Source organism: Zootermopsis nevadensis, unplaced genomic scaffold (genome assembly GCF_977971745.1).
Source record: "Zootermopsis nevadensis isolate Lab colony 2312 unplaced genomic scaffold, Znev_1.0 Znev_ptg000030l, whole genome shotgun sequence".
Taxonomy (NCBI): Eukaryota; Metazoa; Arthropoda; class Insecta; order Blattodea; family Termopsidae; genus Zootermopsis; species Zootermopsis nevadensis.
Window position 1 is genome coordinate 19,958,626 of NW_028259162.1, and position 17,514 is coordinate 19,976,139.

The 17,514-nt window shown below is 37.8% G+C and overlaps 1 protein-coding gene across 3 annotated transcripts in view; it reads right to left on the bottom strand.

Moving 5' to 3' along the window:
• Nucleotides 1-17,514, bottom strand: part of LOC110835660 (uncharacterized) — a 146,498-nt gene that overhangs the window by 69,818 nt on the left and 59,166 nt on the right. For all 3 annotated transcript variants that reach the window (XM_087358598.1, XM_087358600.1, XM_087358599.1), the window contains exons 8-12: nucleotides 17,376-17,504; nucleotides 15,866-16,063; nucleotides 14,121-14,417; nucleotides 13,469-13,666; nucleotides 10,930-11,076 (exon numbers count right to left, since the gene is read on the bottom strand). In XM_087358598.1, the coding sequence (XP_087214724.1) occupies nucleotides 10,930-11,076; nucleotides 13,469-13,666; nucleotides 14,121-14,417; nucleotides 15,866-16,063; nucleotides 17,376-17,504 (969 nt within the window). The remainder of the gene's footprint in view (nucleotides 1-10,929; nucleotides 11,077-13,468; nucleotides 13,667-14,120; nucleotides 14,418-15,865; nucleotides 16,064-17,375; nucleotides 17,505-17,514) is intronic.

The window sequence follows — 17,514 nt, forward strand, 5'->3', positions numbered from 1 at the left end:
GTATGCATTGAGTATAAATTCTGGTGGGTTCAATATGTTGTTTCCTCCACGTTTTCAGTTCGTGACTGTTCAATTCTCTTATAAATAGCTTAAAACAGATGGAGCGGTCGAACGATGACCTCCAATGTAAAAATCGGATCACAATATATATATAAAATGTGCGTTTCTCGAAACTTTTCTGCTCCAATAATTACGGGGATCTTCATGTAAAATGTTCGTTACTTTCGTCCGATTTTAATAAAAACTGGAATTTATCGACTAATTTAAGTGAAAGTCCCCACAACAACATTTCACTTAAGGCGAACTGCGGGTCTCGATGTGTTGCGTGCACTACAGGCAGACACATATGGCGAAGCTGACAGGTGCATTGTTTAAAACTTCGTTGCCAACAAACAAACGTCGTATTGACGAATCTGAGCTTGCGTCTCTCCCCCTACGCTGCAGACATCGTTTCTTTCTACAACATCTCAGACCGAACGACACGATAATTATGTCCTGGAATGCGCTGCGAGTGGAGCGCTCAACGGTTCTTTCAAGAAGCTCTATTAATCCAGCATTCACCTCGAGCGATGAGAAATGTCAGTCTGGCGAGCCTACATGATTACATGTGTATGGCTTTGCCGATATTCTGAGAATCTAATCATGAGCTCACAGATTAAGTAATGTTATTTTGGTATGCACAGTACACTCTTTGATCCAACATTTTGCTTTTAATGTGTTGTTGTTATTATTATTAAAACATGCTTCTATAAGGCTATATTAATGTAAAAACAGAAGGTAATCTTCAAACAATGGTTAATAAGATAAAACTCTTGATTTATGTGTCACTTCGATATTCTGAACTGTTTCTCAAGCTAAACAACAAAGAAACAAGACTTCAAAAGTATGCATTGTACAGGCTGACAAAGAAAGATTTCCAGGGATGCTTCCAGGCTTGGCAGCGGCGCTGGAATCGTTGTGTTCACTCCCAGGGGAACTACTTCGAGGGTGATGGATGAATTTAATACCTGAGATAAGTGTACGGGTTTTTATACGCGCAGTCTGGAAACTTTCCGATCGCACCTCGTATCCAAAGGTTTGTTGTGATTTTATGCTGAAATGCATTTATTTTCGCGTAGAATGGCCTACTAAAAGAACAAAACCCACATCAACAAAATCTCATAATCTTATACAAACAGGTTGTTATAACTGTCCAATCTAAATACAAATTTAAATGTTTCGACAATTTTTAGTAAAATTCTTTAGGCCTACCACCAAATATAATCAAAATCAGTCTCTCTTTTCGTCCTCGAAATCTTTCAGTTCACCCTACAAACAGATGGAGCGGTTTAAATTAGCCCTCTGCTGGTTTTCGATCGCGCCAAAGATAAGAAATTCACAGTCCAGCACATCGGAACACTCGGGTTAATTACACGTTTAGTGGCATTATGGGAAGTTAATTTAAGCAAACCGCCATGTTAATTTTTCTAATACTACAAGCTACGTTGCAGGCATGTATAGCAACCTAACAACCCGGTTGTCCTGGATACCATTGTTGTCAAGTCTTCGCTAGCTCGGACAGGTGTGGGAGGGAGGGGAAGTGCACACTTCGTTCAAACAGCGTGCGCTTACCTGACTGAAGACGAACGTTGGATGTCCGGTGGAGACTGCCAAGTCCGGCTGTCAGGTGAACGCACGCACTACGAGGTCACATCCTGGGTTAGTTTTGGACGGCTAGATTACACTAGGATCGCTGCATTTAGGAACGGGGCTATGTTTCTGGTAATACGTCCCGAATATTTAACGCAAATAACAACAAAGATCCATGGAACAGAGTCCTTAAGAAACCGACAATGCGTTCAGAGAGTTAAGATGGCCACTTCAATCCTGTTAACCTTCCCATAACCTATTTCCACTGAAATACGACAAAGCTGGAAAACATGCGTAATGTCTGGCTAACCTACGTCACGAATGGCTTTTGGGGTTAGGTCACGTCGAATGTTCACAGTTGCAAACGTTTCGCAAACATTGCAGTTGCCACGGTTAACTGCGATAACGTTATTACAATGTTTCCGAAACGTCGGACAAATATCTTCATTCGACTTGGCCTAACCCCGAAATACCAAAGTTAGGCCAGCCACGAAAACTTCAGGAAAAGTAACCAAGGTTAAGACCACGAAGAGTTTCCGAATGACGCGCGTATGGCTGTTCATCTGTCAGATTCTATGTAACTGATGCGCTTTTGTTAAGTTTGACATCTACCGACACTGAAAAATAATTCTGAAATTATTCCTTTTTTTAGCCTACAAAATGGCGACAATTACTGACTTCTAGACTAGCATTCGCTACTGATCTGTAACAATAATAAATATTTCAGTTATTAATGCTCACATTAAAAGCATTTTCTAATTATGTGGGCTAATTCTGACAATCTTTGAAATAAAATATTAGTTGCAAAACGGGTTTCGGTGTAGTGGTAGTACTGATGCTTCGTATTTGATCGGTTATATAGAGTCCCGTTTGTTGGGTACTTAAAGTAGCTTATTATTATGCTAGCATTTGAATAATTATGCTAATATTTTATGAAAATCGTTTCGCTTTATGTTCTGTTTATAAGAAAAAGGCTGATAAATAAACGAGAATGGATATACTGTACCACTACGTCGCTAATCAAGCGTTCATTTCAAATAAATAATATATACATACCGGAGATAATATTATAACAATTCTGTGTAACCTTGATTTAGTAGTCTCTAAACGGAAGTATAATATTAAATAATTTAATCATCAGAATAATGGTAAGAAACATTTTAATTCAGCATTAATATTTGTCGTTCTTTCGTGGGACCGTCCTATGAGATTTATCATGTAAAAATTGCAAAGCCGTGAAATTCTAGCGAAAATATTTATTTTATTTTATTGTGTATATAATACAAAAAGACCCTCCGACTTAACCCTTTAGAAATGCCATCGCATCGTAATAAAATATTGTACCGCACAACACCATTTTTATCTCATTTAATTATATAGTTGTTTCAGTGAGCACTTAATGACATGAAATTTTACTTATGCCTTTAGGTAAAATAACGGCCCTGATAGATATTCTATTGGATTTCTTGATATAAAATTTCGTCAAAGTAAGTTCAACTATACCTCCAAACGAGGCGTTTGACATTTCCGATTCCGTTTAAAACAACTAATTCCGTCACGAGCAGTCAACAAGAGTGTACGCCATGTTACAATTCGTCAACGTTTCATACACAACATTAGTAATGCTTATTCTTACAATCACTGTGGTTTACTAAAAGTAAAGTTACGTACAAATCAACTGAAAGCTCTGTCACTTGGTACTGGCAAAAACTTACTTCAGCCACCGCGAAGTTATTTGGTGTCTTACCCTGAAGGTCGTGGGTTCCAATCTAGAGCCTGATCTCCAACCTCGATTCGGTATGTTAAATGCAAGCGGTGGATATACTGTCCTCCTTTCGCCCACTACCACTAAATTTAGAGATGGCGGCACTGAACGCGCATGTGCAAATTCATTCAGTTCTGTCTTTTGGGTGAGCAGTGCTAAATATTTCGACGGACAAAGCATGTGATCTGTAAGAAAGTGCACTGATAGTTTCTAAATTTATTACCACACAACTCAAAGTCCACCCTTTCTTAGCACGCCTTGTCCACAAATTTAACAGTGTTTGTACAGGGGCTGTACGTAGTATAACATTTTTTATGCTCATTACGTAACGTAAACCCTTCTTCTGAGCCCCAAATATTATGAAATACAAATCGAGAACACGTCTTTATATCTAGGACCAGCTGTCGAACGTATCTCATAATAGCAAGATCAGTGTCACAGCGTAATAATTTATCATGAAGGCCGTCGTAGCTCAAGCGATTAACCCTTTGAAGCCGAAGATCGTCTGAATATTATTTATGAAATCAGTCCGTACCGCGAACAAAACACTACACCTCACCATTACGAAAATCAGCTGGTTAACCATTTGAAGCCGAAGCTCGTCTTCATAATATTTACGAATCCAGACCGTACCGCGAAGAAAACACTTCACTTAACCATTAGAAGTCGCATCAGGCGGTACCACATAAGATTTAACAAAAGAACATCCCGGTCAAAGCCTTAAACAGTGGTTTCTCATCTCCGATGACCGGATATAAGTACCAATAAATTCAATACAAAACAAGTACTATATAATGTTTCAACCGAATAGCCTACATTGTCCCACAGACTATCATTAGGCCTATAATGAATATTTAGTGACATGATGAAAGAGAATGTAAACAAAAAAGTACTTCAGACGAAGCTGTCGTGGCCTTTGTGAAATTATTATCTTAGCATTCGAGCAGAATAAACGCACAAAATGCTTCAGTCAAGATACGTGGCTTTACTACTGAGACTCGAACCCAAAACGTTCGAAATACGAGCCAGACACGTTTTTTCTGTTACGTGACAAGTATTTTTCAAGGCCATATTTTCCCCTTCGATATTGCAATAAAACCAGGAAGTACGAATCACGAACTTCAGCTGCTCGGAAGGAGTGGAGTGTGTTAAGGATGGTTCTTTACGTAAAAACTAGACACAAACAAAATACGAAGCGGCAAAGCGGGCTAAGTACTGTACCACACGTCTGCGAGAAAATACTTTCTTGAGAAAGTATGAAACATATAAATTTTCCATCTATAATCAGGTCTTCCAAGTTATCTCTTACATTGAGGTTATCCAATAAAAATTATAAACATGAGGCGTACAAATGAGATTTGAGGTTGTCACGGCAGCGAGTATCAAGATGGCTGTCTTGTGGGTTGTTGTACCGTGTAGTATGATAGACGTTTACCATCGTTTCACAGGTCCTTGTTGCCCTGATGGAGGCAGCAAGCACCCACTGAAACGTCGATAACTTCTACCACAGAACACGGCGCAACAACCGAAGAGTAAAATGTTTTCTCTGCATCTGTATCCGTGGCTTCTCTTACATAACCTACAATTTCATCTGTCCTTGGTCCGAACAGTTCGTATTGCTGTAGCACGTCCTGGAGAGTAAATAACATAAATGACTTCAATCTTTGGGTTGAAATTCATAATCGGATTCCATCAGAAAAGGAAGAAACAGTGTAATCATTACAAAGAACAAGTGGTTAATGTTGTTTAAGGAAATAACTGCTGTTCACAGCGAGATTCTCTCAAAACCTACGAGTACAAAACGCAGAGTTATTGTAAAACCAGATGATACCATTGGGCATAAATAAATAAAATCTGAGTAGCCACAACAACGACAAACCTCAGTTGCAAACACATTCAGAGCAAGAAATTTTAAAATCAGTCTCGAAGGTTAGATAAAATGCACACAAATTTTCAGTTGAAAATCCTGACGGGAAAGACCACTTGAAGATCTGTGTCTAGATGGTCAAATAATGTTAAAATGGCTCTTCGTTAAATGGGGATGAATGTTGTCGACTGGAATAATTTGGTTCAAGACAGACCAGTGATGGACTCTTACGTGCACCGTAATGAGCGACTGTTACTTTCTTAAGGACTGTGTTCCATGAACTTACTTCAACGAGTTTACATTCCAAGGTTGATGCGGACTATTAATAAAGAAACAATGATAGACCGTAAATGGTATAAATGCCTACCAACTTAAAATACTGTGTGACTGTGATGTCACTGAAGTGTTAGACAAAATTATATGGCTAACATAGTTTAATTAACAACCTAATTAATATTCACACAATTAACCTCAGATGTACAAGACAGGTAAGTCAAGAGAAGATTTGGAATGATAATTTGTCAGTTCCAAGTTTAAATTCTGACATTTCACTTCCCTATCAGCATTCCGTCTTATTTATTGGTCCTTCGAATGGCCATTTCCCCGGTGATATTCTGAACACAATTTTCTATTCATTTGTTATTTTCTCATCTTATCTACAAGTTCAGATCAAATGTAACCTCCATGAGTTCACTGACAAACAGTACATTCTGAATTTACTTCATCCCTCTTAGATATCCTGTGATAGAAAAGCAGAAAACTGGGTATGATCTGAAATGTTTCTATTACACCATAAAGTCTCCCTTTCATGCAGTGGTCCATAGAAAATCCTGGGCCAGTCTTTTGCGTAAATTATATTACGCTAACCTGTATCTGGTTTTTTTTAATAGTCATGTTTCAGAAGAGTAGAAGTTAATGATCAGTGTAATAAAATTAAATGAAATCATTACAAATAATTAAAAACAACAAGAGACAAATATGAAATTAGAACATTTATTGTCGAAATAAAACATTCCAACAGCGAATCTGTAACATTGTACAGATATTCCAAGGCGATCATCTGTCGTGCAAGGACTGGTGCTAATTTAAAACAACTTAAACTGTAGGAACAGAATGTGAGCAAAGTGACTCTGCTGATATAACATCCCATATAAAAAATTCTGCCTTGATTTGATTAAATTTTGCCATACCCACTACATTCATGCAGAGAATTTTAACCATGACGTGGTTAATTTATTTTCCATAATAATTTTGAATTATGGGATAAAACAATTTTTAACCACGGTTTAAAATATTTTTCCTCACATTTTAGGTACACACATTTTCAAATTCAGTCCCCAGGCATAATGTAACCAAGACATTTATGAAAATGTAAATTGCCAAGCAAGTTCCATACCATTTCCTCTGCAGGAGCACTTGGTCTTAACAACAGATTGAAAGAGTAAGCTAAACTTGAAAACAGTTTCTAAACACAGCTAACAGATGGCAGTAGCAATAACATTTGCAACGATTGGGGGGGGGGGGGGAGCAGAGAGAGAGATCGAGAGCATAAAATAAAATAAAATAGGATAAACTATTGGATGTGAAATAAGCAACACCAAAAACGACTACGCCTCCATTAAAATGCTAATAGCATTGAAAGAATTACACTTATCAGAGCCATTTTAAAACTGCCAGGATCCCCTTGGAATATCACAGCTGATATAATTCCTTCACCTGCCTCGATCACATTCCAACAAAGCAAAGTATAACATGCAGTAAAAGTAATACAGAATTATTTAAACAAAAGTAAGAAATAGTAACATAAAACAGATGTATAGATAGAACCAAGTAATGATCAGAGAGTCTGTAAGAAGCAAGCCCCGATATACTTTGTTTAAGAATCGAGTCATGGCCAACATAAAAACTGAATATTAAAAAATTAGACAATGTAGTACTTTGTGGAAAGATTTAAAATCCAAGCTTACACAATTAATTACATAAGAACATGTCTTCACTGACAAAATGAAAACAGAAAACAATCATGCACCAAGAAACAAATCAATTGATAAAATGGATTCACTGACTATTCAGTGATCTTCATTGTATATTTGATTTCAGTGAAGCATTTTACTGTGGATTTCATTTAGGAAGATCCTTGGTCTTCATTGCACAGAAATTGGGGAGATGAATAGCAGATTCATTCAGTCCTGCTACTGTCACATTCATATTCACTGTGATGTTACTAACTAATGCCATGTAGGCACTTGGGGGGAGAGGTCGTATAGCTCCTCCTTTTTCTTGACCTCCGCACTAGATGGGGGTGAGTGGTCAGCGTCACACCCCAGCCACACATTACCCCGGGAAAGGACCCCGGTACCCATTGAACAGGATGCTGGGTGGGCCCCAGAACTGGTCTGGACACAGAGGCTACAGGAAAAATCCTCTGCCACCATCAGGGATCGAACCCCGGTTGTCCAGTACATAACCAGTCACGATACTGACTGAACATTTCCTTTCTGTCTGTTAGCTTTGAAGTTCAGTCAGAAGGTAAATAATTCACAGCCAGTTCACAGAAATTAAAAACTAAAGGTATAATTTTATGAAAGAAGACAAAGAAAAGATTACAGATCCCTTTCAAGAAGACGACTGAAAGAGTAGTTGAAGAAACTGGATCAAGAATTTCTATAATAGAGTAAATTTTAAAGAAGGCCTGATCAATTTAGAATTGAAAAGACTTCAACTTTCATAACTACTACTAACAAAACATGCATAGTTCCACTTGTACAGAGAGTGTTTCAATGAATATGTTGTAGTGAAATGGTTTATAAAAATTCTTATATTATGGAGAAGAAAAGGCCAACACTGAAATCCACTTAAATAAGCACATCAATAACATTAGTTTTCAAGAGAGTGAAGACGTACAGCAAAATGAGGATTAAAAATGAGCCAGAACTGAAAACAACAGAAATTTCTTATTGACTTCATATCTAACAGCAATAAAAAATACAGATAAGAAGGATTAAATTTTGTGTAAATTGGCAAGTCCTATATAGTCATAGAAGCCACTGTAGCAGTAAAGGATGGACTGATTGACATAGTTATGTGCCATTTTCAAAGGAAAGATGATTAAGTACTGTTCATGTTTTGCGGAAAAAATGGATTTGTTCGAGGACAGAGAAACCAGTGACTACCACATTGGGCAATTTTGAAACATCAAATCAGAATGCAGTGTTACGAATTTGACAATGTTCAATTTATTTCTCATGAGAAATGTCAGGCTTAGCAGACTTGGAACCAAAGTGTAAGTGAGTGATTCTTTCTAGTCAACAGGAATAAATTCTAGATGAAGCAGTATAATAGAACGTTGTTGTCAATTTGAAATCTTCAATTTCAGATTCTTTCAACTTAGGAAGATAACGTGATAAACAGTGAAATGTCCTGTCTAATACCTCTCGGTGGTGATAAGAAAATTTTGAACATGCTTCCTCCAAGGAGAAGCCTATATCATTTTGAGAACTATGCCCTGATCCCACTGATTTTGAGCCTGCGTGTCTCTTGGTTTATTAATGATGCTGTCAACAGTTCAGATTCTGTATGAATTATACAGTGACATAGGAGAGAGCTACAATTAACTGTACTTTTCATTTGTACAAATAATATTCTATAATATGTATTATACAAAAGTATATGTATTACATATGACACATAATGTTTGTATATGTATCATGTTTTTGGCATTATATTCAATTGTTGTCTAGAGTTAATCACTTTTACTTACTTTAATTATCATGCATAATAATGAGCACAAATTTATAAACCCACATTTCTGAATGCCAACCTTTTTCCCTTCACAAACTAAAATCACGCATTTCATTTTGTCCCTGTGCACGACAGCGCTCACTGCTGTTTTTGGGGATTTATAGTCACGTAGAGTGGCAGTACCCCTACTCAAAATATCTCTGTTCTTCAAATCTGTCTTTATCAGGTATGGCTTTGTTTCTCTCAAATAAATTTCCCCTTTTGTGCATGCAACCAAGGTTCTTCCTATTTGAATCTAAACAGGAATTTAACAATTATATTGTTTACTTCAATAAATTCACGATGAACGTTTACAGCAGTTTTACAACCTTTAGAGCAATTATGTAATGTTCAATTTAAAAAAAAACTCATTTCTAATATATCTGATATTTTAAGGTGATCATATGACCAGTTACAGTAGTCTTTCTTCTTGGTGCGAAATTTAATAGCTACCTCACGAATATTTTTTTGCAACTTTTTAGATTTGATCCAATATCTATCTGAACCACATTCTTTTTAAGTGGCATACTTTAGTTGCAGTCAACCATTTATAGAAAAGGTAGTTAATCACGATTCACCCCAAAAATAGTTCCACGATGTAATTTCAGTTTTCAAATGGAAAAAGACTTTGGTCACTTTGTTCCGAACGGTTATATTCTTACGCAGCATTCCATTTGTAACAAGATAACCTGTGGTATTTCAACCACTGACAAAATGTCATTCTCAAATATAGTTTATTATGTTGATTTCAGTCTTCTAGCTTGTGATAATGCATATTCTTGTAGGTGGTTACCAACATTCCTCCAAAACATTTGTAAGCATACCTTGAAAATAGATGCAGTATGTTTTCCTGAAACACTGGTAACCAGCTGCAAGACTACACAGCATCATGGACCAGACGACCACGATAGATATCTTCACCGCCGTGATGCCCTCAAATCTCAGAAACTTCAATTCCCTCTTTCACATTTTAATAACACGGAAAACCCTTGAGCTAATAATATGAGACTACACCTGGCCAATGTTCCTGAACAAAGCTGCTGTCAGGCAAACTGCAGATGACTAGACAAAGGCCTCGTGGACAATAGAGAATCAGAGGAACTGCGGCCAGTGTGAATACTCATCAAAACCTAAGTTGCCTGCTTCTTCACTAAATATAAAAATATGTAACTACATGTCAAAAATAATACATGTTCAGGCAACATATTAATTCAAACAAAACATCAATCAAGTTATTTTCCTTTAAGAAACAAGATTCCTAATACAACTGCAGATACTTGAAATCCACAGTTAGCAAAGCTGCGATAGGTTGAATACATTTTTCAAAACAGCATGTTCATTTACAATTTTTGTTATTTTCACGCATGTCAGTATAATAAACGGCTCTCATCACGAGTAGAATACAATTCTAGTGCGAGATTGAAGCAAAATAAAAAAGCTTGCTGAAAATCAACCTAGATGGCAGCCTATATGCAGACAGTAATATTTGTTGTTTTATATGAGGATGCATTGAGTTCATAAACACTGTTTCAATTTTTTTCCTCTATGACTTGTTTAATATACTACAATTCCAAAACATTATGTAACACTGCATTGAATGGAAGCACATCTTTCCATGAACTAAATTAGCTCTGAAGAGAAATTATTGCATATATCGATAATTCAATAAATGCCATATCTCTTTAATGCAAGTGATACTCAGAAGACGTGATGTCACTTTAGGATGATTTACAATAATCTGAGTATTTCCAACTTGCTTGTCCCTGCTGAGCTATTATTGGTTAGCTGCACATCAAATGAAGGTCTCCTGCCGCTTATGATAGAACCGCTCCATGAGGTACACAGTATCGATATGGTCCATGATTCTGCGTCCTACAAGGTACTTTACCTCTTCCTGGCCCTCCTTGCCGGCGATGTGGAGTGCCGTGTACATGTCCTTAGTGGTGGAGTCCACAGCGGCGCCATGTTGCAGAAGAAGCATCACGATGTCGACGTTACCCAGCCGAGAGGCAATGTGAAGAGGTGTCTGCTGCTCCTGGAACAGAAACTGCTTCAGCAAATTGTTCTGAGGTGCACAAATGCAGTCATTTCTCCACTTATGTATTTTTAATATAAGTGTTTGAAGAATCTTAACTATTACCTTATTTACACTGTTCTAATTATAATCTTAATAAAGTTAGATGATCAGTAACAGACTATACCACATGATGGAGGCATCGTCTCTTAATATGTTAACATAAAATTAGTCGTTACTAGGTCCTACAGAACAAATATCTATCTAAAAAATGTCTCTTACTTTAACAATAAATTTAGTATAATGGAAGTTTCCACAAAACAAGAAGCCATAAAAACCATAGTTTCACACACTTTACTTTACATTACTTTACTGGACTGTACAGTATTTTAAGATATATTCTAAACTCTTAGTTCATAATCTGACCCCTACTTATTATACGTACCACAATTCAACATTATTATGATATAGCATTTGATGAAGCCAATGTTATGTGTTGTATGTGATTTTTTAAATTAAAATTATATTCTAAAATATTTAATATCTGACCTAAGATTCACTTTATAATTTATCTTGAGCAGTAGTAGTATATCATTATGTGTGTGTTTATTTAATTGTATTTATTACAATGGGTCCGCAGTGGCCGCGCGGTCTGAGGCGTGGGCCTTGTGCCGCTTGGTCGCTGGGACCATGGGTTCGAATTCTACTCAACCCATGGATGTTTGTCCGCGTTTTTCTGTGTTGTGCTGTCTTGTGTACAGGTAGAGGCCTTGCGATGCATCGATCCCTCATCCAAGGAGTCCTATCGAATGTCTATAGATCAAGCCAACGAAAAGTTGGGACCCGCAGTGCTCAGGCACTTGAAGAACGGGTCGTTCCCAGTACCCAGTATTTATTACATTCTGTTGCTAAACTCTACTGTACAGGAAAGGGTAATTTAAACACCCGAGAGTCTTTCATAAATTTAAACACCTGTTGAATGGAGCTGCCATCTGGCCATTCATTTCATGGTTGATGGTTTGGTAGTGTGTTAGTGTGACACGTAACATGTGACAAGAGGATGATAAAGGTTAAACTCTGTTGTTCTATGAAGGATGGATATATCTTGGTTTTACTCAGTGATGAGACAGTGAACAATGTGTTGACCATGTAAGGTAAGTAAGTGGTGTTTTGTTTTTTTAAGAGATGGGAGATTGCCGATCGTGATAGTACCTATGTAGCATATCTGAAAGTTCAGCTCTTATGAATAAATAATTCTTTATTTTCAGATCCGTCAGCATGCTTTGCACCGAGATAGATACAGAAATGAGGTTATTCATCTAACAGAAAATGGATATTTACTGACCAACTGCCAACCTCTCATGTTTTCAGAAAGGTGCTTACTATGCTGGCATCAGAACTTTCAAACGTTTATCACCTAATCTCAAATCTAATTCAGATAAAAAGGAAAAATTTAAAGTAGCATGCATCCTACAGCTTAAAATGAACTCATATAATGTAAGATTTGAGGTTTTCACAGCAGTGAGTATGAAGATTTCTGTCTTCTTGGTTGTTGCGCTGTGTAGTCTGGTCGATGTTAACCAACGTTTCAGAGGTCATACTGCCTCCGTCATCAGGGCGATGACGGAGGCAGTACGACGTCTGAAACATTGGTAAACATCTACCATACTACACAGCGCAACAACCCAGAAGACAGAAATCTTCAACTCATATAATCATTTTACAGGTTTCAATGCTTACACAGCATAAATCATAATAATTAACATATCTGCTGTATAGCAGTGGATTTATTGTAATATTTCAATATTTGTTATGTTAGTCTTTCTTGTCTGTGAAACCTTGTACTTCATGACTTATTCCCAATACTTTCTGTGCCAAAAGCAAAGGGCTCACATAATTAGCCAAAAATTAATAACGTGCTCATATTAGCCCTCTGAGCCTCCTGCAACACACCCCTGACTGCATTCCTCAGCTCTTTTACCCTCGTGGAAATAACCTTAGTACACATTGGGCAGGAAGCAAAAATTTATAATATTTCTCAAGAGGATCAAAGTCTAGAGACATATGTAAATGATAAAAAATATGTAAAAACCCTTATTTCAACACTCTATGTGGATATTGACCTATGTATAATAGAATAAAAAAAAATCACCTTTACCCTCATGTGACACAAGTGCCAATAGAAATATTAAAATCAAAATTTACTAGGTTTTCCAACTAGTTTTATTGCACCAGTACAAATTCAATGCCAAAATTAATCCAAAAGTATGTTACTGATTTCAAGTGGAAATTTGCAGATAAACAGGTAGATAAATTCTTATTTTACAGATTGCACAAAAATGGATGCCTGTTTCCATCTATTAATTTCTTCCAATCGCAGTTCAATAAACAAAGAAGAAGTCAGTCAACTCACCCTTGCCCTGGCATCGACCTGTGCGCCATTGCGCAGCAAAATACGGATGATGTCTGTCTGGTTTGCCCGGGCAGCGAGGTGAAGTGGCGTTTCACCCCTCACGGTGGGCACATCAGGGCTTGCATCATGCTGTAGCAAGTAGATGACGATGTTCATGCAGCCCATAAAGCTGGCCACATGCAATGGAGTCAGGCCCGACTGGAACATTTAATTTTTTTGTAATGCGGTGCAGACATAAAATGAGCCTGACGTATTTTATTATAAGTTATTTTAATTTTTTAAGTATGAAATATACTATTCTAGTATTATGGAATAGTTTACCTTGGTTTTAAGTTTCTCATTAATTACAGTCCCTCCGTGCAAGTTGAATAGTATTAAAATAGGTTATGTTTGCTTCTTTCTAAGTCCGTTACATTCATCATACAATAACCTTCCCACATATCTGACATTATATAATAATTTCAGTGATATAATGTCATTGAAAACATAACAATAACAAATAAAAGAAGTTTCCTGGTCTTCTCTGAGTATCTCCAGGTGAATACCAGTACATAACCTCAAAACACTCCCAATGATCTTTCAGAGTCAATTTCTCTACGTAATTTGTTTCTGAGTCCTGAGGCTCGGTAGGAATGAACGTTGTGACACGTACCTCTGTCGTGGCCTCGATGGAGGCACCATGTTTGAGCAGCAACTCGACCACCTTGATCCTGTTCTTCTTGCAGGCAATGTGGAGCGGGGTAAAGCCATTAAGGGCTCTAGCATTGGGGTCTGCTTTGCGGTCCAACAGCAGCTTAGCCACGCGGACATGGCCGCAATGGGCCGCGACATGCAGTGCCGTGAGGTAGTCGACTGTCACCTCATCGACAGGGGCGCGATGGTACAGAAGGATGCGTGCTGCATCCACATGATCGCCCTGTGATGCCATATGCAGGGGTGCCAGCCCATTCTACAAGAAACATAATTCATGACGCCTAAAACCTACGTAGAGACATAAGGTGATTTTATGCGAATGTACAAGGTATCAATATGGATGCATGCCAAGATTTATACTCAGAATTGTCAGTATTGTCAAATATGAAGTTGAATGGAGATATCAGGCAGTCTGAGCATATAAAAATCTGAAATTCTGGCTGCTCAGGTAAATATCACCCCACTTAATGGTACCTGCACCTTGCCGTGGTGGTGGGGCTTGAGTACCTCAGTGACCCCAAGAGCTACTGGTAGGGCCTCCCTAGCCAGATTGGTCGAGGGGGAGAGGTCAGACTAAGACAGGTACCCTGGTCCTCCAGGTTGGGGGTTGGTCACAAGGCTAACAACCTTGCACCGTAAAAAGGAAGATAGATAAAAAGTTACTCGTGGCTGAACTTTTTTGATCATAATTTGACTTAGATATTTCACACTGAACCTGATGATACCCTCATTATTGTTGAATGTTAATTTTCTTGTATATTTAATATTACCAGTTTTCAGCCACTGATCTATTACTGGATAAAAAATTAGTCTAATTTAAAAACAATACTACAGTCTTTCAAAGGCATTATTAATCACATTTACTCATGGCCCAAAATGAATAATGATCCAATATTTATGGTCCTTGTGCCCTGTTGTGAAGCACTGCAATAATTCCATTCATGCTGTATATATATATATAGACAGGTAACCCTCGATTTATGCCGGGGATTCGTTCCTGGACGAACCGGCGTAAATGGAATCGGCGTAAATTGAAACCCTTTTTATAACGTAAATCAATGGGAAGTCAATGACATGCGTTCCCAGCACCCAAACATTGACGAGTAATATAATGGCATTACATTTAAAGTTCTGAAATAACGTAAATAAAACAAAGGGAATTTAAAAAAATATATTTTATACACTTATAATAGACAATTCGTTGGTCCCCGCGATTGACTGCGATTCTTTCATGTGATTGATGTGTACAGTCATCTCTGCTGTTATGCGATAGTTGCATTCATGTAAGACGCCGACCTATAGAAAATCGCGTAGTAAAAATAACCCCGGGACCTCCGCAGAGATTAAATTAGTCCTTTGAAAGTTTAAAGCGAAAGGAATGAAATTGCATAAGAGCAAACTCGCATATGCAAAAGTTTGCATTTCACAAACAACTTTTATCGATTCATCGATCTCATTGGAGAAAATTCGCGTTAACGAAACATACGTAATTGCAGAGATGACTGTATTATAATTTTTATTCAAAATCAGCGATGTAAGAATTACGATTTATTATAAGAATCAGTACGATAAACATTGTAAAACGTTATAAATAATATTTTTTCTACTTTTTGACTTTCTGGTTTCAAAATCGGCGCAAATTGAATCGTCGCAAATCGAGGGTTATATATATATATGTTTGAGAACACCCTCATGAAGCCTCACCTTCGTCTTGGAACTGATGGGTGCACCTCGTTCCAGCATCATGTCCACTACCTGTTCATGCCCAGATCTGGCAGCACAGTGGAGGGGTGTGAGGCCATCCCTTGTCTTGGACTCAATATTAGCCCCCTTCTCCAGGAGCAGTGACACCATGTTGGTTTTCCCCCACTTGGCAGCCACGTGCAATGGTGTAATATTATGCTACAAATAATATTCATCATAAGGAACACGCGAGGTTAATCTCTCCAGTGTGAATGTCTGTCTCTGGCTGCTCCAAGGACAGTATTCCAGAATCACATGCAGATGAATGTGCCACGATCATGACTCGTGATATACCGCCACGGTGGTCTAGCGGTTAGAACGCTGGGCTTGTAGTACTGGGGTCCCGGGTTCGATTCCCGGAGGAGCTCAGATTTATAACTTGTGTTGGGCAAGGCCGTGGTCCAGGTTTCTCCGTGGCATCCCAAAAATTACTCTACTTTCATAATCATTTTGCAAAAAAGGGGGTCACACCATGCTGAATGGTGTGTATTGGACACGAAAAAAAGACTCGTGTTCAAATTCAGAGCAGTTTATCATAACATCCTGTGGATGACTGATTGGTATAAGTCTTTCACCTAATACTTAAACCTATGTTAATTAAACTTCACAAAATCTTGGAATAATGAGGGAAGGGTCAACGTACTTTATGACAAATGGTTCGTGACATCTGAAATTTGTGCTATAGGTTCTTAATGAAATCTAACCTTCTGAATAAATTTCTATACACTTTCAAAGTCGTAGAGTCCTTTTAGAATCACCCTGTATTTATTGTTACGAAAGCAACTGGTAAAGTTAGTCCATATGAATACTTTAGATTTATAATGACTGAGGTTTACAGACGTAATCCTTTTAGAAGTCAATTAGTAGTCTACATCAGTCTCTTGAATATTCACACGAGAAATTTACGTCTCTGTCTGCATTAAATTGCTGTAACTTTAACAATAAAATAAAGTAGAAATCAGTAGGGCCACATTTAAAATCAAACAGCGGGATAGGAGATCACAGTAACATAGAATTTAAATATAGTTAATGTAATCATAAATCAAATCGGGTTAACTTTTGATCAGAGTGACTTTAAACCTTCTCAATATCATTGATAACGATTTGTACGTATAAATCACGTGAAAGTAAATTTCACACATATTTTTTTCTGAACTATAATTAGTACAATTTATAATCAGATTATTCTCGCCAGATATTAAGCCTGCTGTGATCACTATAGTCGGCGCAGTAGTTTTTGGCGGGTGGAATTTTCAAGGGGGAGGCTAGGAGCGAGTCTCTTTCGCGATCGTATAATGCTGACTGCGCCGAGGAGCTTGTGTGACTGAACGCTCAAACAAAAGAAGTACACTGACCGTGCGACGTCAGGTACACAGACTAGGCCCTTCCGCCAGCTGCGCTAGCTTCTCCACCGGCCAAAAACTACTGCGCCGACTATACAGACACACACCCAAAGGTTGGTATGACTTACTTTGGCTGAATAGTTCACATCAGCCCCTCTGTTCAGCAGGAGATTGGCAATGTTTTCATTGCCGTAATGTGCTGCTATGTGGAGCGGTGTGAACCCACTCTTTGATGTCACGTCTGGGTTATGGTCATTCTGTAAGAGA